Source organism: Myotis daubentonii, chromosome 12 (assembly GCF_963259705.1).
Source record: "Myotis daubentonii chromosome 12, mMyoDau2.1, whole genome shotgun sequence".
In the NCBI taxonomy this organism is placed as follows: Eukaryota; Metazoa; Chordata; class Mammalia; order Chiroptera; family Vespertilionidae; genus Myotis; species Myotis daubentonii.
In genome coordinates, this window is record NC_081851.1 from 75883295 (window position 1) to 75906192 (window position 22898).

At 47.2% G+C, this 22898-nt stretch overlaps 1 protein-coding gene across 1 annotated transcript in view; it reads left to right on the plus strand.

Moving 5' to 3' along the window:
• The window catches only part of NBAS (NBAS subunit of NRZ tethering complex), a 203367-nt gene that overhangs the window by 157321 nt on the left and 23148 nt on the right, over positions 1 to 22898 (plus strand). Inside the window, exons 43-46 of the mRNA XM_059660511.1 lie at positions 416 to 666; positions 3317 to 3651; positions 17952 to 18170; positions 20865 to 21067. Coding sequence (XP_059516494.1) covers positions 416 to 666; positions 3317 to 3651; positions 17952 to 18170; positions 20865 to 21067 — 1008 coding nt within the window. The remainder of the gene's footprint in view (positions 1 to 415; positions 667 to 3316; positions 3652 to 17951; positions 18171 to 20864; positions 21068 to 22898) is intronic.

Genomic DNA, 22898 nt, shown 5'->3' on the forward strand with positions numbered 1-22898 from the left:
CCAGTGTGGGCCGTGCAGGAGGCAGCTGGTCAGTGATTCTCTTTCATCATTGACTAGAGGCCTGATGCACGAAATTCATGCAAGAGTAGGCCTTCCTTCCCCCGGCTGCCAGCACTGGCTTCCCTTCAGGACCTGGGCTTCCCTCCAGCCGCTGGCAGGCACCTGGGACCTGGCTTCCCTTGCAGCCCTGGCTTTGTCCGGAAGGTTGTCCGGAAGGACATCTGGTCTAATTAGCATATTATGCTTTTATTATTATAGATGTTTCTATCTCTTTCTCCCTCTCCCTTCATCTCTGAAATCAATAAAAAAATATTTAAAAAAATAAAAGAAGTAGCCTTTCCTCCCAGATTAAAAAAAAATCTTGTTTAATAAAGGAACCAAATTTTAACATAATTTTTTTGTCTCTTAATTTCAGTTTGTCCACAGTAGAAATAGAAAATCGAGCTCAAGCCCTTCATCTCTTTGAGACTTTGAAGACAGACCCTGAAGCCTTTCACAAGCACATGGTCAAGTATATCTACCCCACCATCGGGGGCATGGACCACGAGAGGCTGCTGTATTATTTCACCCTCCTGGAAGGCTGTGGCTGCGCAGATCTGGGGAAATACACCATTAAACCGGAAACCCACATTCGGCTGCTGAAGAAGTTCAAGGTGGTTGCATCAGGTAAGATGATCATTTTCCAGCTTGAATTCACTTAAAAAATAAGAATAAAAGTAAATACATACACACACACACACTGAGTGGCCAGATTATGATGACCACCTGACGTTTGTAGGCAAATTATAATTTCACGCTGAAGTTGCTAGAGGGCCAGACCATTATAAATAGGGAAGCAGGTTGTTTACCACAACAGTAGAAGTGATTTTTTTCTGAAGATATGGGTAAACAACACGATGTAATAGCCTTTGAACGTGGGATATATGTGTGTGTGTATATATATATATATATATATGTATATACACACACACATATGCACACACACACACACACCGAATGGCCAGATTATTATGACCACCCCATCAGTACTTCGTTGGGCCACCTTTTGCCTTCAGTACTGCAGTGATTCTTCTTGGCATTGACTCCACGAGGAGGTGATGTGAGGACTCTGACACCATGCCTGATGAATAGCACTGTCCAGTTCTGTGAGATTTGATGGTTGTGGAACCAGCTGCCTGATGGCTCTTTTAACTTCGTCCCACAAAAGCTCAATTGGATTGAGATCTGGTGATTGTGGGGGCCACCTAAGCAAGGTAAAGTCTCTGTCATGTTCTTGAAACCACTTGGGCACAATACGAGCACCGTGGCATGGCGCATAGTCTTGTTGGAAGAAGCCATCTCCATTGGGATATGCCATCAACATGATAGGATGAACTTGATCAGCAACGATACTTAGGTATGTTGTGCTATTCAGACGTTGTTTCACACGAATTAAAGGGCCCAAATCATGCAGGAAAACATTCCCCAAACCGTAACACTGCCCCCACCAGCTTGAAGGGTTACTCATGCATGTGGGTGCATGCTTTCATGCTGTTTCCGCCAATTCTCACTCTGCCATCTGCATGATGCAACTAGAAACGTGATTCATCAGACCACATGACTTTTTTCCAATGCTCGACTGTCCAATCCTTGTGTTCTTGTGCGAATTGGAGACATTTTATCTTGGTAACTGCAGATAGCAAAGGTGTTCGAACAGGCCTTCGGCTTCCATATCCCATACAATGCAGTTTACAGTTAATTTGCCTACAAACGTCAGGTGGTCATAATAATCTGGCCACTCAGTTTATATACACACACACACACATACAGAGAGAGAGAGAGAGAGAGAGATGGAAAGAGATCGACATTGATTTGTTGTTCCACTTATTTAATCATTCATTGGTTAATTCTTATATGTGCCCTGACCCTAGATCAAACCCACAACCTTGGTGTATCAGGACAGTGCTCTAACCAACTGAGCAACACGGCCATTTTTGAAATTAAATTTAGGGATTAATTTTCTCTACACAATCATGACCATGCACCATGGCTGGCATAAATCTGAAACCATAGGATTTTGATGCTAATTGTCTTTAGTTATTGTATTTTCAACTCCTTCACTCACAGTTGGGGGAATTCAGAGAAACCAAGAAACCAATTGAAAGTCGCAGTGACTGATAGGAGACCTGATACTAAAATCTAAAGTTTTGACTCCAGAGGTGTTTTGTTTTTTTTTTCCTACTCCCATTGGTTATATTTTACAAGAGGCCCAGTGCACAAAATTTGTGCACTTGGGGGTGCCTCAGCCCAGCCTGTGCCCTTTCGCAGTCCAGGAACCCTTGGGGGATGTCCTGGGAGTGGACCTAAGCCGGCAGTTGGACATCCTTAGCGCTGCCGTGGAGGCGGGAGAGGCTCCCGCCACCGCCACTGTGTTAACCAGCCGTGAGCCCAGCTTGTGTCTGAGTGGCGCTCCCCCTATGGGCGCGCACTGACCACCAGGAGACAGCTCCTACATTGAGTGTCTGTCCCCTGGTGGTCAGTGCGCATTATAGTGACTGGTCGTTCCACCGTTTGGTCAATTTGCATATAAGCCTTTTATTATATAGGATTTATACAGAATAAGACTGACACACTTTACAGTAGGCATTTGGCAGAATTACACCTGAGTGAAGCCTATATGTTTAAAGCATATGTGGAGACCATTAAAGTAAGAGCCTTTGAATCTGATAAATTGTGGGAATCCTTAGAATGGTGTCCATCTATCTTCATGCTCATAACGAAGAAAATTAAACACACTAACACCCCTCAAATCTCTGTGGTACTTTATAATTTACAAGGCACTTTCAAGTCTATATTTATTTAATATTCATGACAATTATGAGAATTTCCTTCAGTGTATCAGTATAAAGTTTACTGAGTAACCAAATTAGACATGGAGTAGAGACAGGGGACAAGGGGTGCGATTCATGTCAGCCCGCAAGTCCTTGATGAGATGCCAGGTGAATACACATGAACCCATCCGCTTTGGTTTGGGTACTGATTTGGGAAAACAGGGCCACAGAGGGGTGGCAGGAGCCAGGAGGTCCGGCGTCTCCAGTGGCCAGAGAGGAGGCGGAGGCTCATGGGATTGAGTGGCTCATCGGGATTGCAGTTGATCACACTGCAGGCTGGGCCCGGAACTCAGACCTTCTGGTCTCTGTCACGGGCGACTGAGCGATATGCTACACCTATACTGGCCGATGGGTCTGCACTGAGCCGCGCAGGGGCTGGGCATGTGCGCAAAGCCTCTGCATTGTGCTGGAGAGAACTGCTCTCTCTTTCCCTCTCTTTCCAATAGGTCTGAACTACAAAAAACTGACCGAGGAAGGCACGAGCCCCCTGGACGCACTGCAGCCGGTTCTTTCAAGTCAGAATATCTTATCTATTTCCAAGCTTGTTCCCAAAATCCCGGGCAAGGACGGACGGATGCTGTCGCCGAGCTCCCTGTACACCCTCTGGTTACAGAAGTTGTTCTGGACCGGAGACCCTCAGCTCATCAAAGAAGCCCCGGCATCCCCGCCCGAGTGGCTGCGCGCCTTCGAGGCTGGCACCAAGTACTTCGATCGCCTGCACCCGGGGGACCTCATCACTGTGCTGGATGCAGTTACGTTTTCTCCAGAAGCTGTGACCAAGGTAACCAACGACCGCGTAGAGTGGATGGGACGTTTTAGGAGGCATGACAGCTGCTCTTACATTCGGTAGATTTTGTTTTTGTTTCCTTCCTGGAAATGGGGAATAGTTACAGTTCAGATGTGCTCTAGTTTTCATAACATGGCATTTCATAGTAAAGACTGCATCCCGCTCTCCAGTGGGCAGGTGGGAGGAACCTCCAGCGCCCAGCCCACCTTGCATGCATCCGTAGCAAGCTAGCAACTTCGCTGTGGCTAAAGTGAGCCCGGAGGAAATTCCCATGAATCCCACGGAGTATACGCCTTGGTGATAGAATCATCCGTGGGAGTGGGGGTTGCATTTTCCAGTGTCTACTCCAGGCTCAGGGCTGAGCCCTTTAACTGGACCTTAGTTCCTGCTCTAGATCCCTAAGCAATGTGTAGTTTCCCTCCGAACAGATAATGCGGGTCATTGTCTTTCCTTCTTGCCCCCTCGCCCCAACCTCCCTGTAAATCTCTCCCTGGCATGACCTCTCCTACAAACCCCCCGCCTCGGTCTCGCTGCTGAACGTGCTCTCGCGCAGCCTCCTTTTCATCTCCTCTGGCCTGTCTGTGCCACTTGCTGTCTCATCCCCCAGGTTGGCAAGCCGCCTGGTACTCCACCCCAAGAATTGTTGTTATAGCTGATGTTATCCTGAAAATGGAGTAGAAAGGCTAAGAGTTCAAGTCATTCGTTTGGAAGCTGGCACAAGTACAGCTTCAAACATCTCCGGGGAAGCCTAGTTTTAACTAACTTGCTGGGTTTATGGTTGTGGATAACCAATGACTTCGTTCTCTTATTAGCGTAATGGTTTTAACTTTTACAACCACTACTATCAGAAGGAGATCATCAATTTTGTGTTTTTGTTTTTTTAAGGAAGAAAATAAGGCTCGTTTTAAAGGGAGGTAGTATGATAGTATGATATATTTAAAAAGAGCACAAGTTTGGTAAACCCGGCTTTGACCTTTGAACCTGCCACTTAGGGATCTGTGGTTTAGCCTCAGGAATCTGTTTGGCTTTCTACCTCCTGGGCTGTGGCTGAGTAATCTGTGAACACATAATAGTGTTACTAGGTTTTAATAGGTGAGTTCAACCAAAGTCCTCGGGTAACAGGAGCCACAATTTAAACCCCTCAGGCTTCTTCCGGGGCCTCTGCTCTGACCCTGGAACTGCACTGTAGCTAAGAAGTCCTGGAGCCAGCAGTCAGGGGCCATCCTGGGCACTGGGGGCGCGGGGACCAGGAGCCCTGAGCATCTTCAGTCCAAACGGGCTGAGCCTGAATGAGGAAGGCCAGGCAGGATCCTGGCAATGTGGGGGACAAGGCAGGAGTCCAGCGCACATTGGTTTTGGATCTGCTAGACCGGGAAGAGGCTGGAAGTCCATTAGCACTGCAGGATGAATACGCTAGAGGGAGGGACCTGGGACCTGGCTGCCCGGGTGAGGCAGGAACAGACGGGGAAGGTGGAGGGTTAGGGCCTTCGCTCCCCTCAGGCTGAAGGAATTTTAACTGTTTTTTATGTGAGGGCGGGAACAGAGCAACATGACCAGCCAAGGCCATATGCTAACTGCGAACATGTGTGTGAAGGTGGGCAGATGGTTCTAGACTTCCCAACAGCAATTATTTACTCACGATTCAATGTAAGAATTGGATGTAGAGTCCACATAGGTTTTGAGTTGTCATGCTGTTTTAATGTCATGGTTTTAAATTATAGCACATTCTCATGACCTTAGTTTCTTAACGAACTGCAGATGCATGATGCAGCTGTTCGTGAACATCTGTGCATTTTCCTGATGCAGGGCTGCCCCAGTGCGGACCGAGTCAGTGGATTATGGCTTGTCCTTCTCTTAGTGCAGGTGGTATCATCCTCGGCAAGAGATGCTGCTGTCAATGGTCCCAGGAGGTGGTTTTCTGCTGCATCAGGTTAAGCTGTAGAAAAGTGAGGCAGAGACATTGAAATCAATTTTATACCTTCGTCTAGCTTTGTATTTTCCCTCGTTTGATTAATTGGCAAGCTTTTTAAGTTGTCATCCAGAGAGAAAAGTATAAAGTTTAGATACAGTGCACGTTTGAAATTGCTCAATGCTGTTCTGCAGAGAGAAAGAGAATAAAATTCAAACTGCAGAGCAACCTGCACATGTCTGAGGACACATTTGGAAAAGGAAATGCCTCTGGATTTGGCCACATTTGCAAAACACCAGATGTTCCCACAGCTTGGGAGGGATGTTAGAAATGTAAAGTAAGTGAATATACTACACGCGTGTAGTGTGCAGTTTTTAAATGTGTACGCATGCTGGGTTCAGAACCAAACCTTGGAAAGAACCGGTGAGCTAGTCCCAGAGTGCGTAACAAGAACAGCAAGCTCCGAGGCCAGAATTCAGAGGGGCGGGGCCCCAGAGCCCGAATGTAGTCCCTATTCCGGGATAAAATGAACCAGGAAGGCTCTTTGCCCTCAGGGTAATGCCCGTTCGGTTACTGTTTGCATTTGCCACTTCGCAGAACTTCTGGGGGAAATATTCACAGCGTGGCATTATGTCCCGTAGGCAGAGGTGGAATTTGCATGACGTTGGAGGTGATGGATATATAGAAGGAAAGGAATACAAATGTGTGAAGTGCATGTGCTCCCATTCTAAATTGTGTCTTTTGGTTCAGTTTGGTTAGAGTTGCTTTCCTATTGCTTTTTCAATTCAGTAATTAGAAACATTTTTGTAGAAGGTACAGAGAACAAGCTAGTGGGTTAGAAATCCAGGAAAATGGTCAAAGAAGCTTAAATGCAAGTCCAACACTACTGGTGTGGCTCAGACACGGGTGGTCCTATCGGAGGAGCTGTGTGTAATCTCAGCGTTCGTGTTTTTTACTTCCCACCCCTTTCAGTTGCTGGTATAGCTACATGAGAAGTAAGGGTGTGAAAAGTACCCCTCTCACTCACTAAATGCTCCCCAGAAGTTTGCGGGGATCCTTCTTTGAAAACCCCAGGTAGTGACAGAATTAGAAGAGGCCTTCTTGGATCCTGCCCAGAGCTCATCCTGGATTGGGCAGGCGCTTGCCGCCCTCACCCCACCCTCACGCACCCTCTGTTTCAGCTCCCGCCGTTCCTGGTGGGAGGACCCTGTCTCCTTTGGATTAGAGCAGAAAATTACTTGAGAGCTGCCGGGAGCCGGTCCATGCTTGCTGTTTCAAGGGACCTGGCATATATGGCATACAGTTCTTAATATGTTTGCTCACCTTCTTGGTGCTGTGTTTTAACCAAGGTCACCTCTCCGAGAAAGGTTGAATCCCCAGGTAGGGATTTTCCCCTGAAGTTAGGGAGGGAATAAAACCCCTCAACTAAGTGCCAGGCGGGTAACTAATCGCTTTAACTATGAACAATCATGCTTAAGCTACATAATCTTTACTCCCTGGAATGGAGATAAGAAACGCCCTAACCTTTGTAATAGAGATTGATAGGATTGGAATCAACTGGTATAAATACAGATGTAACAAGACAGAAAGAGACAGAACTAAGAAGGGAGAACCTACAGACAGAACCTACACAGAACCTACAGACAGAAGAACTTCGCTGGAGAGAACATGGCAAAAGATCCTGGACTGAACCTGACTAAAGAAATTGGCAAGAGAACCTGACTAGAACCTGGTGACCGAACCTGGCTAGAGATCTCAGACAGAACCTGGCTGGAGATCCAGACCAGAACTTGGCTGGAGATCCTGGCTGGAGATCCTGGCTAGGCTGCTGATCAACTGAACACTGTCTCCGTGTCATTCCTTCTTCGCCGACTCCGTCCACACCTTTGGGGACCCCTGGACCTGCTGGGGTTGGACCCCGGCAGAGAGCCTCTTATCTAGATTGACCTCTGACCTTTAAGCATCATTTCTATTGATAATTAAGCTACCACCCTTATATAGATGGCATCTGTCTTCGAGCTCCTGACAGTCTCCACTTTCTGGTCCTGCCTTCTGGAGCTGTGGAAACAGCACAGGAAATCTGTGTTTCATATGATGACAGTTCAGATTCTTGAAATAAGCTGCTGTTTTCTCCCTTATCCCATTAACCAGACTGTGTGACATAAAGCTCTGGAAGAATACATTTATCTTAAAAACTGGGATATGACTTAAAAATCCAACTTAATATAAAGCTCAAGAATCATTCAGAGGGCCGCATTGTCGCTGTACCTTTAGGGCCTTCACGGTGCTAAGATGGCCTTTTAACTGAGGATGGCAGCACGTTTTCACTGTAATGGGCAGTCGGTGTCCAAAACGTGTGTGAGCATGGTTAGCTAGTGCACATTTCCTCACCACGTGACAACATACCTGACTTTCCGATACATCGATCGAATGCATGTTATGTAGATTCAGAATAAAACTCTCAGTATTTAAGCATCAGCTATGTGCCATCTATAATATTAATTGCCATTGGTGACATTAAGATGCAAAAGACGTTCCTCTAAGAGACTTAAAATGAAGTTTTTCTTTACAGTAACATTCTTAATATTGAGAATTTTAACGAAATCAGAAATTCTTTGAATGTAGGGCTGGTGCCTTTATCTCTAATATTCTAATTCCTAGCACAGCATAAGCAGGAAGTCGTTGAGTGGGTGTTTAAATAGTTATTATCACAGCTTGGTGATTCTTAAACCTTTAGATCTTTGGATGCCTTGACGTTCTTAAAAATTACTGAGGACCCTAAAGAACTTTCGTTTATGAAGTTTATATTCATTGGTAGTTATATTAGAAATTAAAACCAAGAAATTTTAGAAATATTTGTTTAGTTCATTGAAAACTACCAAAAATAGACCCATTATAGGTGGACATGAATAGCATATTTTAATGGGAAATAACTATACTTCCAAAAGAAAAATAATTGATGAAGTGTCAGCATCATTCTACATTTCTATGTCTGGCTTCATAGGACATATCTTTGTCATTTTGGTTGAAGTAAGTGAAGGAAATCCAGCGATGAGGCCTGAGAAGGGGGGGTGCTGTAATAGACTATAATTTCGGGGATTCTTAGATAGTGACTGAAACTCAGCAAGCGATAGAGCTTAAGACTAGTAATGTGGAAATGGAATCCATGTCATGAACTTTTTGTACTCTGCTCACATCAAAACTGTTGGTTTAGATTAGCGATTGCCAACTGTTTTCATCTCATGGCACATAAGCTAACTACTAAAATTCTGCGGCACACCAAAAAATAGGTTATATTTTTTTGTTTATCTGACAAAAAAACACACAAGTTAATTTTGATTCATTTACACCAGACAGCTACTGTTGTGTTGGCTGTTGTCATTTTCTTATTTGACAATCTGAGGGAAAAGAGGTCAGTGCCCCTGACTCAATAGGCAGGCATTGCATGTTTTAAACATTCCTGCAGCTCACCGTCTGAAAACCGCTGGTCTAGATTACAGTTTGACTCGTTCTTGCACCCAGGTCTGATTTGGAATAGAATGCATTGGGCATTTGGAAAAGAGGGACCTGCTGAGTTACGGAGAGCACCCTGATGCTGACATGTTGCTTTATGTACTATGAGCAAAGCATGCGCATGAGTATGAACCCCCTGCCTCAGCAGATGAGTCTTTAAGTATCAGGAAGCTGTCAGCTCACAGTGGTGGGCACAAGTTTACCAGAATTCTAATTTTTCGCTTGAGAGCTCAAATTTTGTCATTGGCAATAAATATAGTGAGCTGTTTCTATTGAGGTGACAGGCTCACTCTGTTCACTTGGAGGACTGTCTGCCAGACGCCCAAGTCAGAGTTCCCGCCGTGTCTATCCCTCGCTCTCTCAGGCAGACCTGGGGCCGCTGCAGAAAGCAGCTCCGTCAGCTCCAGCCCTGCCAGGCCCACGGCCTTTGCTGCTCGCACGCAGTGAAGTGCTCCAGGCGTAAATCTTGGCTCTTCCCACGGGACACTGAGGACTTGTGCCCTCAGTGGTTGAGATTTGGTAAAACTAATAATTTTTACTCCTTTTTCAAGAACATGCTTAAGTGAAAATGCCAGTGATGCCATCCCTTGATTTGTGCTTAAGTTCCCACGCTTTTATCCAGTATTTTTAACCATCATACAAATATCAATTCAGTGAAACTAGATAAATAATGAAAAGATAATTTAATGTCATAAAAATAATTTCGACTTGAGAAAGCCCTTGAAAGAGTCTGGGCCTCTTGTGGCTTGTGGGCCTCACTTCGAGAACCACGGTCATAGGCTGTTGTTTCCCAAACCATTCTTTCTATATAGAGAATCGTGTCATCTGCAGACGGCATGACTCTTTATTTCCCTGTGTTAGGATTTTTCTTTTTTCAGGATGTATGAAGCCTCCCCCTCTGGTCACTTCAATTAATGGGCATTGTAGTAAGAGTAACAAGACACCAATACCAGTGATGTGGGAGCAAGGGAACGGGCTCAGTGAGCGAAGCTTCCCAAACACGGATGGGCTGTGACCTGAATGTGTGAACCTGCTCTCTCTGGCTCTCGCACCTCTCACACTCACTCACACTCACTCTCACACACACACCCTCACATTAAAGTTTCCCTGGAGAGGCACCTGTTTGGTTGCATGTAGAGCAGAGGACAGTGGATGGCCATTGTCCAGCCCCTGGGCGGCTGCCCAGCTGCATCGCTGCCTGGTCCCGTCAGCTGTGCTCAGATTAGGAAGAGATTGTTGCCACGCAGATAACCTATCTTAAAGGGCCCCTCCTGGCTGCTTACTCGACGGACGGCTGTGGATTAGCATTCACTCTGAATACTGTGACTTGTACAAGTCCACGAGTTCTCCCTTAAATGTTGTCGGTGTCCCCCTGTGATAACAAGGGGACCAGCGTTTCCTTCCAGAAGCCCATGATAGCCATCCGGGTGCACCTCCACCTGGCTCAGGTGAACCAGTTCCTTCATTGACCTTTCAAATCCAGCCTTGCAAACAGGTTTACAGGAGGAGAGAGTATTACTGTAATGTTCCCTGCGGTTTGTCCTGTCAGCCATGTGCGCAGCCCCATCATAGAAGTCTGTGCACCGGCCCCCAGGAGGTGTCTGGCGGCAGCCCTTGCAGCCCTGTCCTTCATAAGTGCGAGAAGGGCCTTCCCCTTCCTGCGAAGTGTATGGGCTCCAACCTCACAGGGGGTGGGTGGGATCTTGGGGAAGAGAGAGGAATTAATAAACAGCCTCAGAATAACGTGCAACAAATTTTAACATGAAAAAAGCAGCGGGGAGAGGAGTGTGAAAATAACCTCCCCATTGCACGCTCCTGTCTGGCAGACTTCACAGACTTCACTGCGTTCGCATTCAACAGTAACCCTTCAGTGATGTGGACCCTCTCCCCTCCCTTCCTTGTTCATCCAGCCCGTCCCCTCCTCTTACTAAGTCCCTGGACTTAGAAACAGATTTATCTCCTGATGGCTGTCGTATCAAGACCATCTCCAGCTGTGAAGGGATGTGCACTGAGCAGCCGTGCCCTCTCCCTTAGCCAGTGCCCACTGCGCTCTCTACATGGGACCCAGGACCATTCCTGTCCAGTGGACACCAGCACGGGAGGCAGGGTGTTTGCCTGCTGGACAGCCAGAGGGAACACTTTACAGATGAAGGTGTAAACAAATAGCTTAGGGAGCAGTCACTTTCTCGGGTATTTTAAGAGGGACTGCATCCATCCCAGTGGCCTGTGGTTGCGGAAGTCACCTAGGATTTGCCCAGGTCTCTTAATGAAAAAGTTCCACAGAGTTGTTTGTGTTGAGAGCTTTTACAGTTCACCTTCATGTAATTTATCAGAATGAGGTGCTTTTATGCTTAAAAGTCTTGTTTCTTTGCATCAAAAATAATTCCAAAAATAGAAATTAACATTTAAAGTGTTTCTTGTGACCATAGGGCTCTAATATTTTTTATGATAACTCTGCATTGAGTTATTGTTTGAATTATTGCATCGTACATTAGATCAGAACAACATAGATGCATTAACATTTTTGATAAATAAGTATTAACTATTAAAAATAAAATTGTATTTTAAATGTGCATCTCAATGAGGTGGGTAGGGCTTTAAACATTGTTTTTAATTAGTTTATGTGCCCTTGGATGACTGTTACTTATTGCTAGATTGAGATTGCATTAAATATCAATTCTTTCCATTTTGCATTTCTATAGATATGAATATTTAAAAGTCTTGTTCATGTAGTGGATGGGGAAGGAGTGATGTCATAGCAATGCCACTCATTTTTTTGAATGCCTTCCAAGCTATCACCCAAAATTCAAATAGTGATCTCTTGTTAAAAACGATTTTTAATGACTTATCAGCTGACAACTCAGTTTTGTTGAGAATAAATAATTGGAAACTGTGTGATAAGCATAAGGACATTTGCTCTCCGCTGTTGGAATCCTTTCACACACCAGTGTTTTGAATGGCCCCTCTGTTTGGCATTCTGGAGCTTTTTGGACTCCAGAACAGCGTGTCCCAGTGGGATTCGGGGCGGCCTCTCCTGGGTGAGTGAGGCAGGCCTGCGGTGAAGGGAAAAGGTACCCTGACTCAGGAAGGTCACTGTTAGGAAAGAGAAGTCAGGGAAGGCGGACATTCAGAAACCAGTGCCCTTAAACCCGTCTGCACCCGTGTATCCTTTGAAAAGGCTTTGCGTGAAGGTGGCACACACACCCCAGGTGGGAGACCTGGCCCCTAACAGAGAATGTGTGGTTTCCCAGCATGCTCCGCGGTGACCCCAGCCTCCTGCACGTGGGCCCCGCCTCCCGCAGGACAGTCCCTGCCTGAGCACACCTGCCGGCCCTGCCCACCTCGCCTTTCCTCGTCCCAGCAGTGGCTCCCTGAGCCTGGAGGGGAGGAGTGTCACCTCTCCCTGGCAGCGCGGGTGGGGAGGAGCTGTGGGTCAGAGTCCTGGGATATTTGATCTCTTTTAGAAACAATTCTTCCTCTTCCCCGAATGTAGTGTTAGCTGCTGCTCTGCCCTCGGGACCCCTGCGGCAGTGAGCCACTGTTTCGGGGGCATGTGATCCCCCTGGGGTGTTTGCATGCTGGCAGATCAAGGGTCACAGCCTAGAGCACGCTCTCTATAAAGCCGCTCTCTCTGCCTGGAGCCCGCCCCGCCCCTTCCTCCCAGGAAGACCTGCGCAGCCTCCACATCCTGGTGGGCTGCCCCACCTTTGTGCAGACTTGCTTACCTTTTTTCCAAGATAGATATTTTTATTTTTTTATTTTTTAAATATATTTTATTGATTTTTTACAGAGAAGAAGGGAGAGGGATAGAGAGTCAGAAACATCGATGAGAGAGATCAGTCAGCTGCCTCCTGCACGCCCCCCAGTGGGGATGTGCCCGCAACCAAGGTACATGCCCTTGACTGGAATCGAACCCGGGACCCCTGAGTCCGCAGGCCGACGCTCTATCCACTGAGCCAAACCGGTTCGGCTATTTTTTTTATTTTTAAATGGATTAGGGAGAGGGAGAGAGGGTTAGAAACATCCATGATGAGAGAGAATCATTGATCATCTGCCTCCTGCACACCCCACAATGGGGACTGAGCCCACAACCTGGGCATGTGCCCTGACCAGGAATCAAACTTTAACCTCCTGGTTCATAGTTTGACGCTCAACCACTGAGCCACGCTGGTTGGGCCAGACATTTTTCTAGGGGCACCCACATACTTAACTGATACTTCAGCTGCGCTTTACGAATGTCTATTGTTATGTTTGGCTTCCCCATTGGGATGTGTATCTTCACAGGTAGGGAGTGTGTGTGGATTTACCTGTGTATCCCCAGGCCTAGCATGTGGCGAGGGGTGGGGTGTTTGTGCTTGAAGGGGGGAAAGTTGAAAAAGTCCTATGAGGTTTTAAATGGAGACCACATTGAGTGGCTCTCTAGCCCAGGGGTGGGCAAACTTTTTGACTCGAGGGCCACAATGGGTTCTTAAACTGGACTGGAGGGCCAGAACAAAAGCATGGATGGAGTGTTTGTGTGAACTAATATAAATTCAAAGTAAACATCATTACATAAAAGGGTACAGTCTTTTTTTTTTTTAGTTTTATTCATTTCAAACGGGCCGGATCCGGCCCGCGGGCCGTAGTTTGCCCACGGCTGGTCTAGCCATCCTTTATTAATCAAAGAAATTGTTTTCAATCTCAGAGTAACGGTGATGTGGAAATATGTGAATAAGATAATTTTGGTCTTGATTTGCCATTGTCCTGCGTCGTGGCTGTTCCGGTGTAAGCAGCATGCCAACCCCAGTTTCCCACCTGACTCTGTGGGTAGCAGCTGGGTTTTCTCAGGCCCCTGCATCTCTCAATCTCAGCCTTATCTTCAGAGGCATGCGATGCTCATTTCAAAAAGGGAAAGTGCCAGTTTCACGAGACTGATCAGCCTTGAAGCGCCTGCCCGTGATGAAAATGGCCGTGTGGACTTCAGATCAAGCCATGCCCTGAAAGCGATCGCACTGAAGGCGTCAGATCCCGCTTCAGCTCCTTTCTGTCAGGCTTCCCGGGCGTGAAGGTGATGAAGAACCTACAGGCCCCTCCCGTGGTCAACACTGCTGGCTTCGTCCTCCTCTCTGATGGCCTTTACTTGCCCTCTGCGTCCCAGCCACGCCCTTTCCTCCCAGGCCCGGTGACCTCTTGGCAGTCTCCCCTTGTCTTAAAGCCCACTCATGCCCGAGGACTCTCCTGACACGTAGCCTCCTTTACAACCGTTCCGTCGGGACAAGGGCGCCTCAGGACCCTTCACGGCATCCTGTCCTGACCCTGGTGTAGGTTTATGAGGATCATGCTTCCCCGCATTTCCAGCCAGACTTGGACCACCTCGGGGCGGGCCTGATCTAGCCCTGTCTGTGTGCCCAGCACGGCCCAAGGCACCCAGCGTGCAGCACCCACTCAGGGGACGTTGTCTACAGAATGAATGAACAGAAAGTCATCGCTAGTTTAATGTCCTTGTCCCAATGGCATCTGGCCCCAGTTTTTGTTTTGTTTTTTTTTTTGGTTTCAAGTCCTTTAAAATGTCCTTTCCCAGTTTTAGGCTCTTGGGGCCCTCGGCCAGGAACAGGGTTTTGCAGAGTAAATCGGAGCCTTCCGGCACATTCTGAACACACGTTTCTAGGGACACGTCAGCATGTGTCATTTCATTGCTTCTTGAAAGGGTCTTTCCCCTGTTGTTGATCAGAGTTGATCAGTTCCCAGCAGCTACTTCCTGTTGGTCTGCGATGGGCTAAACCATGGTCGGCAAACTGCTGCTCGCGAGCCACATGCGGCTCTTTGGCCCCTTGAGTGTGGCTCTTCCTAAGCCTTAGGAGTACCCTAATGAAGTTAATAACAATGTACCTACCTATATAGTTTAAGTTTAAAAAATTTGGCTCTCAAAAGAAATTTCAATCGTTGTACTGTTGATACTTGGCTCTGTTGACTAATGAGTGCTGACCACTGGGCTAGACAGCGTGTGAGGTGCCAGCGATGCAGGGACCTAGGAAGCACAGCTTCTGCCGTGAAGGGGCTCGTTGTTTAGTCAGGGAGACGCACAAATAAGCAGACGAGTTGAATGCAGTGTGACCTTTCTTGGATCTGGGAGAGCACGGAGTGCCTTAGGGAGGCGTGGGAGAGGCGTGTGCCTGGGCTGAGATGGTGTCAGGGGCAACGGCGTCCTGAGGCGAGGGTGAACTCTGAGCTGATCTGGAAGGACCCACGAAGGGAGGCTTGAGCAACGCTGACCTTTTCCCCTCGGAACCTGCAGTTTCCGGTATTTCTTTGGAGGAAGATTCTCCTACAGAGTGTTTTTAAATGGGGACTGAGCGAGACAGTCCATGTCATTGCCCTCAGTGGTGTCCGCATTCCCAGAGTGCAGGTTGTGTAGCCAGCCGGGTGCCCGAGGCCATTTACAGCTTCTTCTCAGTTCATCTCCCAACTGTAGATTCTCCGTATTGTAGCTCAGGGGCCGGTGAACTACGGCCTACAGGTCAAGTTCAGCCCAGGCCCGTTCTCTCACAGCCCTTAGCTGAGACTGGGTGTTAGGTCTGCCTAAAGCATCGTGAAAACCAACCAGCTCAACAAACACAAGAGCGTGTAGCAGAGACCTGCACGGCCCTGCTCTGTCTGCATGCAGTGCTCCCGGGGGTCCCACATCCACCCTGAGCTCCCACCTCTCAGCTCTGCTTTGCCCTTCTGTCTTCCCTAAATACTGTCATCTGCCCACCATACATTCAGCAAATGGGGCATTCTTTGTGTTTGAGCCACCGTCCGGGTCTGTGACGATAACAGTGACAGGCAGTAGCAGACAGAAGCTCAATATCAGCTGTGAAGAAAGACACTAACGCCGAGCCCAGCCAGCGTGGCTCAGTGGTTGAGCGTTGACCTGTGAACCAGTAGGTTGGTTTGATTCCCGGTCAGGGCACATGCGTGGGTTGCGGGCTCAGTCCCCAGTAGGGTGTCTGCAGGAGGCAGCTGATCCATGCTTCTCTCTCATCATTGATGTTTCTATCTCTCTCTTCTCCCTTCCTCTCTGAAATCAATAAAAATGTATTTAAAAAGGAAAAAAGCTAATGGTGGGTCAGGAGAAAGCCCCGAGGGCAGCACCGGGGCCAGCCAGGAGGATTCCTGGGAGGACTTGCAGTCAGGGCACCAGCAGGTGGAAGGGCGCTGAGTGAGGCCAGGAGGCCAGGGTGCCGGGAGTGGAGGGACAGTGTGGAGAAGGGGTGGAGGTGAGACAGGCAGGTGAGGTGAGGGAAGAGCAGGTCCTGTAGGCTTCGGAGACTGGCTTTTATTCTTAGTGAACTGGGAAGCATGAACGGATGTGAGCGGAGGAGTGGCGTCATGTTTGTGAAATGTCACTCTGCTGCTGTCACACTGCAGTGGCCAGTCCACCCCCAGTCGCAGTGGTTTCATTTCACACAGCAAGCGTGCAGGTTCCCTCATGCTCCTGTTCCGGTGAGAGGCGGCAGAGAGCTCTGTACCACCGTCTGTAGGGTCCAAGCCGAAGGACGCTCTACCGTCTGGGACCTGCGCCTCCCCAGCTGGGTCGGGCAGATGCAGTGGAGCCTGCGTGTGTGTGGTGGTTACCTCTCTGCCATGTCCATCAGGAGGCCAGGGAGCACCCTTGGAATATGCAAGAGGCGATGGTGGCTTGGAGCTGAGTGGTGTCAGCGAAGGGGTGGGAATTGGGTGGAGTCTGGGTGTATCTTGAAGGTAGACCCAAGGAGATGTGCAGATGTCATGGGTGACTCCTCAATCCCCCCCACCCCCACCCCACCATCTCATCTCCTATACTAAATGTGATTTCTTTAAGCCTGGCTCATATTTTTATCTCATTTTTCCAGGGCCTGGAAAGTTGATGTTCATTATCTATTTATTGAGCAATAGAACAATTTAGTCACTTATCTTTCAAAATCCACATTTTTTGAATAGTAATTACAAATTGCTGTCAGGGAATAGTTTCAAATCTTTGATTGGTTATTATGGTAATGATGCATATGAGTGACATGTTCATTCTGTGGATTTCGCAAAAAAGACGGCTAAGAATAAAAGTACCTTGTGGATTAGGGTTAGTGAAGAAATTGCCATTTTCTACTCTGGTATATTTTGGTTCATCTTTTTCTCTTTTACTTTTTGCTTGTTCCATCATAGAAGAATTTATAAAAAATAAGTTTGCTAACTGTAAATTCAGTGTTAAACTTATACTTCTTAAACTCACGCTAACGTCCTTCAGCAATCAACCTGTTTTTACAAAGTTAAGAGGTGAAAAACTCAAATGCCCAGTGAAATAAAAGCCTTGCATCTTTTTCCTGATATTATTTGGCGTCTTAGAGGTCCTGGCTCATCAGGAAAATTAACTTAGGGTTGCATTTATTTACACTCTATATTCTTGATAAGTGTCAGGTTATTTAGTTATTTTTAAATACCATTAAAAATAAGGAAAAAAAGCTTTTCTGATGAAACTAGTGATGAGGTAAAGAAAAAAAAAAGGAAACTCTGAAAATATGCGCTCACCTCCTGTGGCCAATATCAAGTTCTACAAAGCACAGACTTCTGTGTGGGCCTAGACCGAGCATGCCAAGCTGATAGGGTATATGTTCTTAGATGTTGGAGCAGAGGACTTGCCAACAACAAAAGTATATTAAAAGAAAAGACTCATATAAAAAGAAACCTCTTTTTACTGATTTAACAGTGCAAATGATATTCCAGAGAAAAACTAGTATAACAAAAGCCCTACCCACTGGTTCGAGTTGCATATTAAAATGTCACCTTTGCTCTCTCTGTCTCCTGAATGCCTTTTTAAACACGCCATAAATAGCGCGGGCTGGTTTGTCTCATTGTTGTTCATTCCTTTTTTTTAAAGCTGTCTGTGGAAGTACGCAAGGAGATGACGAACAAGGCTATTAAGACAGTCAAACATTTTATTGGGAAGCCGCGGAAAAGAAACCCGGAAGAGGACGTGCAGGAAGCTGGGGACTCTAAGGTGACCTATGCAGACGCCCTGAGTCATCTGGAGAAGTCCCTCGCTCACCTGGACACCCTGAGCCACAGCTTCATTGTTTCTCTGCGGAACAGCGAGCAGGTAATGAAAGAAACGCGTCTTCCAGAAGCTCAGCTGCCCGGCTAATGTCAGCATTTTCTTTCATTTACCCTCGAAAGCTACAGTAGTAGTTCTGGTCAGGTTTCAGCCTTGCAGACATCCTTGAAAATAGTCCTCAAGCCTTTATCTCTCGCCTCTTCTTTATCGCTTGATAGTCAATTCAGTTTTCACTTCTTCACTTCTTTTAAAAGGATTTTAGGCCAATTCACACCACTGATAATCTGGGAAGAAAGAGGTGAGGAGGTAGAAGGGGTGAGGGAGGGGGCGGCCGCCAGGCTGAGGACGGAGGCTCTGGTTGGACAGCCCCCTTCTAGCCGGCAGCTCTGTGCTCTCTAACTGAATAATGGTAGGTTTCCCCCTGAATTTTCAGAAAAATTCAGAAATCGCCACCCTGCCTGTTTCAGTAGGTTTTTTTTTAATTGAGTGTATTCATTCTGTTTTTGTATTCTGTTTTCAATATAATTTTATTATTGATATGAATTATTTTGCTAGTGAAATTGATCCCCAGTTGAGACCCTTGTGGTGTCTCAGAAAGCACTCATGAGGTTAGGAGACCCAGCCCATGGCCAGGTGTGAGGCCCAGTGTGCCAGGGCTGCCCACAGAGAGGCGTGAGGCCCAGTGTGCCAGGGCTTCCCACAGAGAGGTGTGAGGCCCACTGTGCCAGGGCTGCCCACGGAGAGGCAGGAGGCCCACTGTGCCAGGGCTGCCCACGGAGAGGCAGGAGGCCCACTGTGCCAGGGCTGCCCACAGAGAGGTGTGAGGCCCCGTGTGCCAGGGCTGCCCACGGAGAGGTGTGAGGCCCCGTGTGCCAGGGCTGCCCACAGAGAGGTGTGAGGCCCCGTGTGCCAGGGCTGCCCACAGAGAGGTGTGAGGCCCCGTGTGCCAGGGCTGCCCACAGAGAGGTGTGAGGCCCAGTGTGCCAGGGCTGCCTATGGAGAGGCGTGAGGCCCAGTGTGCCAGGGCTGCCCACGGAGAGGTGTGAGGCCCCGTGTGCCAGGGCTGCCCACAGAGAGGTGTGAGGCCCACTGTGCCAGGGCTGCCCACAGAGAGGTGTGAGGCCCACTGTGCCAGGGCTGCCCACAGAGAGGTGTGAGACCCCGTGTGCCAGGGCTGCCCACAGAGAGGTGTGAGGCCCCGTGTGCCAGGGCTGCCCACGGAGAGGCAGGAGGCCCACTGTGCCAGGGCTGCCCACGGAGAGGTGTGAGGCCCAGTGTGCCAGGGCTGCCCACGGAGAAGCAGGAGGCCCAGTGTGCCAGGGCTGCCCACAGAGAGGTGTGAGGCCCAGTGTGCCAGGGCTGCCCACGGAGAGGTGTGAGGCCCAGTGTGCCAGGGCTGCCCACGGAGAAGCAGGAGGCCCAGTGTGCCAGGGCTGCCCACGGAGAGTTGTGAGGCCCAGTGTGCCAGGGCTGCCCACGGAGAGGTGTGAGGCCCAGTGTGCCAGGGCTGCCCACGGAGAAGCAGGAGGCCCAGTGTGCCAGGGCTGCCCACAGAGAGGTGTGAGGCCCAGTGTGCCAGGGCTGCCCACGGAGAGGTGTGAGGCCCCATGTGCCAGGGCTGCCCACAGAGAGGTGTGAGGCCCCGTGTGCCAGGGCTGCCCACGGAGAGGTGTGAGGCCCAGTGTGCCAGGGCTGTACAAGAAAGCTCTGGTGGCCTTTGGAGCATTTATCTGAATGGTCACAGGGAACAGCTGTGGGGTTTTTAGATGTTCTTTCCCGTAACTGAAAAGTTGACAGATCAGTAAGAACATGGTTTTTATGTCGGTGAAGACAGTGTTTAGATGTATACATTTTTTAAAATTAAAATTTAGTGCTATAGTAAATGAACCTGTGAGTGGCCACTGACCTCATTGTTCATTTTTCTTAGGTCTTACATGTTTATTAAGCACTCGAGGCCCGATGCACGAAATCTGTGCAAGGGGCTCGGCCCTCGCAGCTCCTCACAGCCCCGGCTTCATCCAGAAGGTTGTCTGGAAGGACATCCGGAAGGTCGTTCGGTTGTTCGGTCTAATTAGCATATTAGCTCTTTATTATATAGGATTGTATTCTTAGCTTGTAAAGAAAGATCCTAACTAGAAAGGTTAGTCAGTGGAGAGGAATTCAGATAATGAACAACTGGAAAACTTCAGAATCCGCCTGAGACTTCTAAGCACAAACCCCTGAGATGATGGGGAGAATCAGAAGTGTGGTAACAGTGTCCCTTCAGCTTGTGTTTCTCAGTCCCGTTAGCCCGTGTGATGCACAGCATGGAGTCATGGTGAGAGGGAGATAGGGAGCCACTGGCTGTCCCAGCTGTGACCCACAGTCACAAGAACGAGGGTAAACATTGGCTGTTCGAGTGGTCTGTACTTATTAGTGTAACAATTTTGATTAAAAATTTAAATACTTGTCTTATTTATTTTTAAAGCAAATATATCATATTCAAATCGGAGAATTGTCACTACTCTCCTTGAAACATGTATGGTCTTTCAGTGGGTAGAACAGTGTGTTGGACCAAGAGGGTCATTATCAAAACAGCCGTTTGTTTCAAGGAAGCTGGACTTAAAGGTACCAGGTTGCCCTGTATTTGCTTTGAGAAGCTTCTAGATGCTTCTCTGTGTACATGTAGACATTTAATTGCTTTGGGCTATTTAGAAGTTGAATTCCACTTTATTTGTTTATTTATTTATTTATTCCCAGGAAATACTGCAGAAATACAGCCACCTCTATGATCTCTCCCGGTCAGAAAGAGGGAAACTTCACGATCAAGCCGTGGCCATGTGTTTGGACGGTCAGCCTCTGGCGATGATTCAGCAGCTGCTGGCGGTGGCTGTGGGCCCCCTTGACCTCTCGCCCAAGGACGTAGTACAGAGTGCAGTGATGAAAATCATTTCTGCGTTGAGGTGAGCGATACAGGAGCCAGTGAGGAAAAGACTCTGTGAGTTGAGACTCTGCCAATGACAGTGCTTGGTTCATGGTTGTTGGGAAGATAAAACATCATCATGCCGGCACAGCGTCCCATGAACTGTGAAGTTCTGTGCAGAAGTGAGAGGCAGATGATTAGATCTCCCAAAGTCCAATGTCTTGAGACTAGAGAACCATGAGAACGTTTCATGTTGGTATTGTGTGTAATCTGTCAAGGAAGTAGCTAACTTCTGGTTCCACACCTCCTCCCTCCTAGTTATTCTTGAAACAGGGGAAAGGCCAAAATGGCATGTGGAACAGCCAGGTGTCAGGCTGCATGGGACCTCAGGGTGGGTTGGCAGATCTCGCCTTTCCCAGTGTCCCTTCGCGTAGCTGTGGGGAAATGGTTCCCAGAGGTTCTTAGGAAGTTCACAAGGCCTGGTTAGTCACAGTCTGAAGTTAGACTTCTGTGAAGTGTCTTAGGACATCATTTACCTGAAATGATGGCAAAAATAATTAAAAACCAAAAAACTCACAATTGAGAAATTCCAGCTTTGTATCCATATGCTGGTGTCTTTATAGGAATGCATCCAGAGGGTTAGAACAGAGGGGAGTTAAGCTAAGAAAATAATGAGTCGTCGAGTGCTTTGTGTGAATAATGCAGTTAGGCTAAAAGATTTAGTTGTGCTTAATTCATTCTCCTTTTAAGCGTTCTTTGTAATTCTGTATTGCTCTTGAGGAACTTTTTGATTAAATGCATGTCAGTTTCCAGCAGCTGAACTGAAATCAAATGAGCCTTTATCAGTTTAATTACCCTGGCTTCATGCAATTTTCACCGGAGTGCTCTGAGGTAGCTGGCCATTTCATATGGAGAGAGAGAGAGAGAGAAATAAAATGTAACAGTTTTTAGAAATAATAAAGCCAAATTAATAGAGCTTTGTTCTATTATTAACATTGGCTTTGGTGGTGGTGGTTATAGAACCACCTTCCTCTTGCAAATGAGGAGGTACTTACTTATTCACCACATTTTGTACCTTGTGATTCAGAGTTATTTTTTGTTTCTTAAATCAAGGTTTTACAGGAAGCTCACAAAAATAAAAATTTTGAACCATTCATGCTTTATGAATTTAGTTTATTTACTAAAAATCGCACATTTCCATTAATAGTTAAAGATATTTTTACATTAAAAAATTCTGATGTAAGTTTTAGTTCTAACCTCCTTCGCTGCATCAGTTCTACTGAAGCTTTGATTTGGGCTGATCTAATAAATGTTATACTTACACACTTAAGACAGTCCATAAGTGTGAATTAAGTCTTTAGCAGTGGAAGGAAAGGGGACATTAGGAGTTCAACCACCTCTTCGTAAAGGAAAAGAAACTCCCATTGACAATATCCATAACAGTTACCTTTGAGGGAGTTAGTAAAATGTAATAGGTATAAAATAACAAAGGCATGAAAGTAACTGAATCCAGCAGTTGACTTAAATCATATAACTTAAACTATTCAAAAAACTCATCTAAAACGTCTTTTTCCTCTGATGCATTTTCAAAATTCGCTAGAGTTTCAGACTCACGCAGTGGTACACTGGGCGTGATAATAGTGCCTGTGTCATGGGCCGTTGGGCTTGTGGAATGGCAGAACAGGTGTAAAACGTGGCAGTGCTGATCTCTGCTAGGTACCCTGGAAATAGGAGTAAATAGACCTACTGGAGAATTGGGATGATTATTACATACTTCATGTGGGAAATGGCTTGGGTATTTAATGTCCATGGAATGCTTTTTGAATGACAGAATGCAAGTAGGGTTTTTTACTCTCTTGATAGGAAAACAC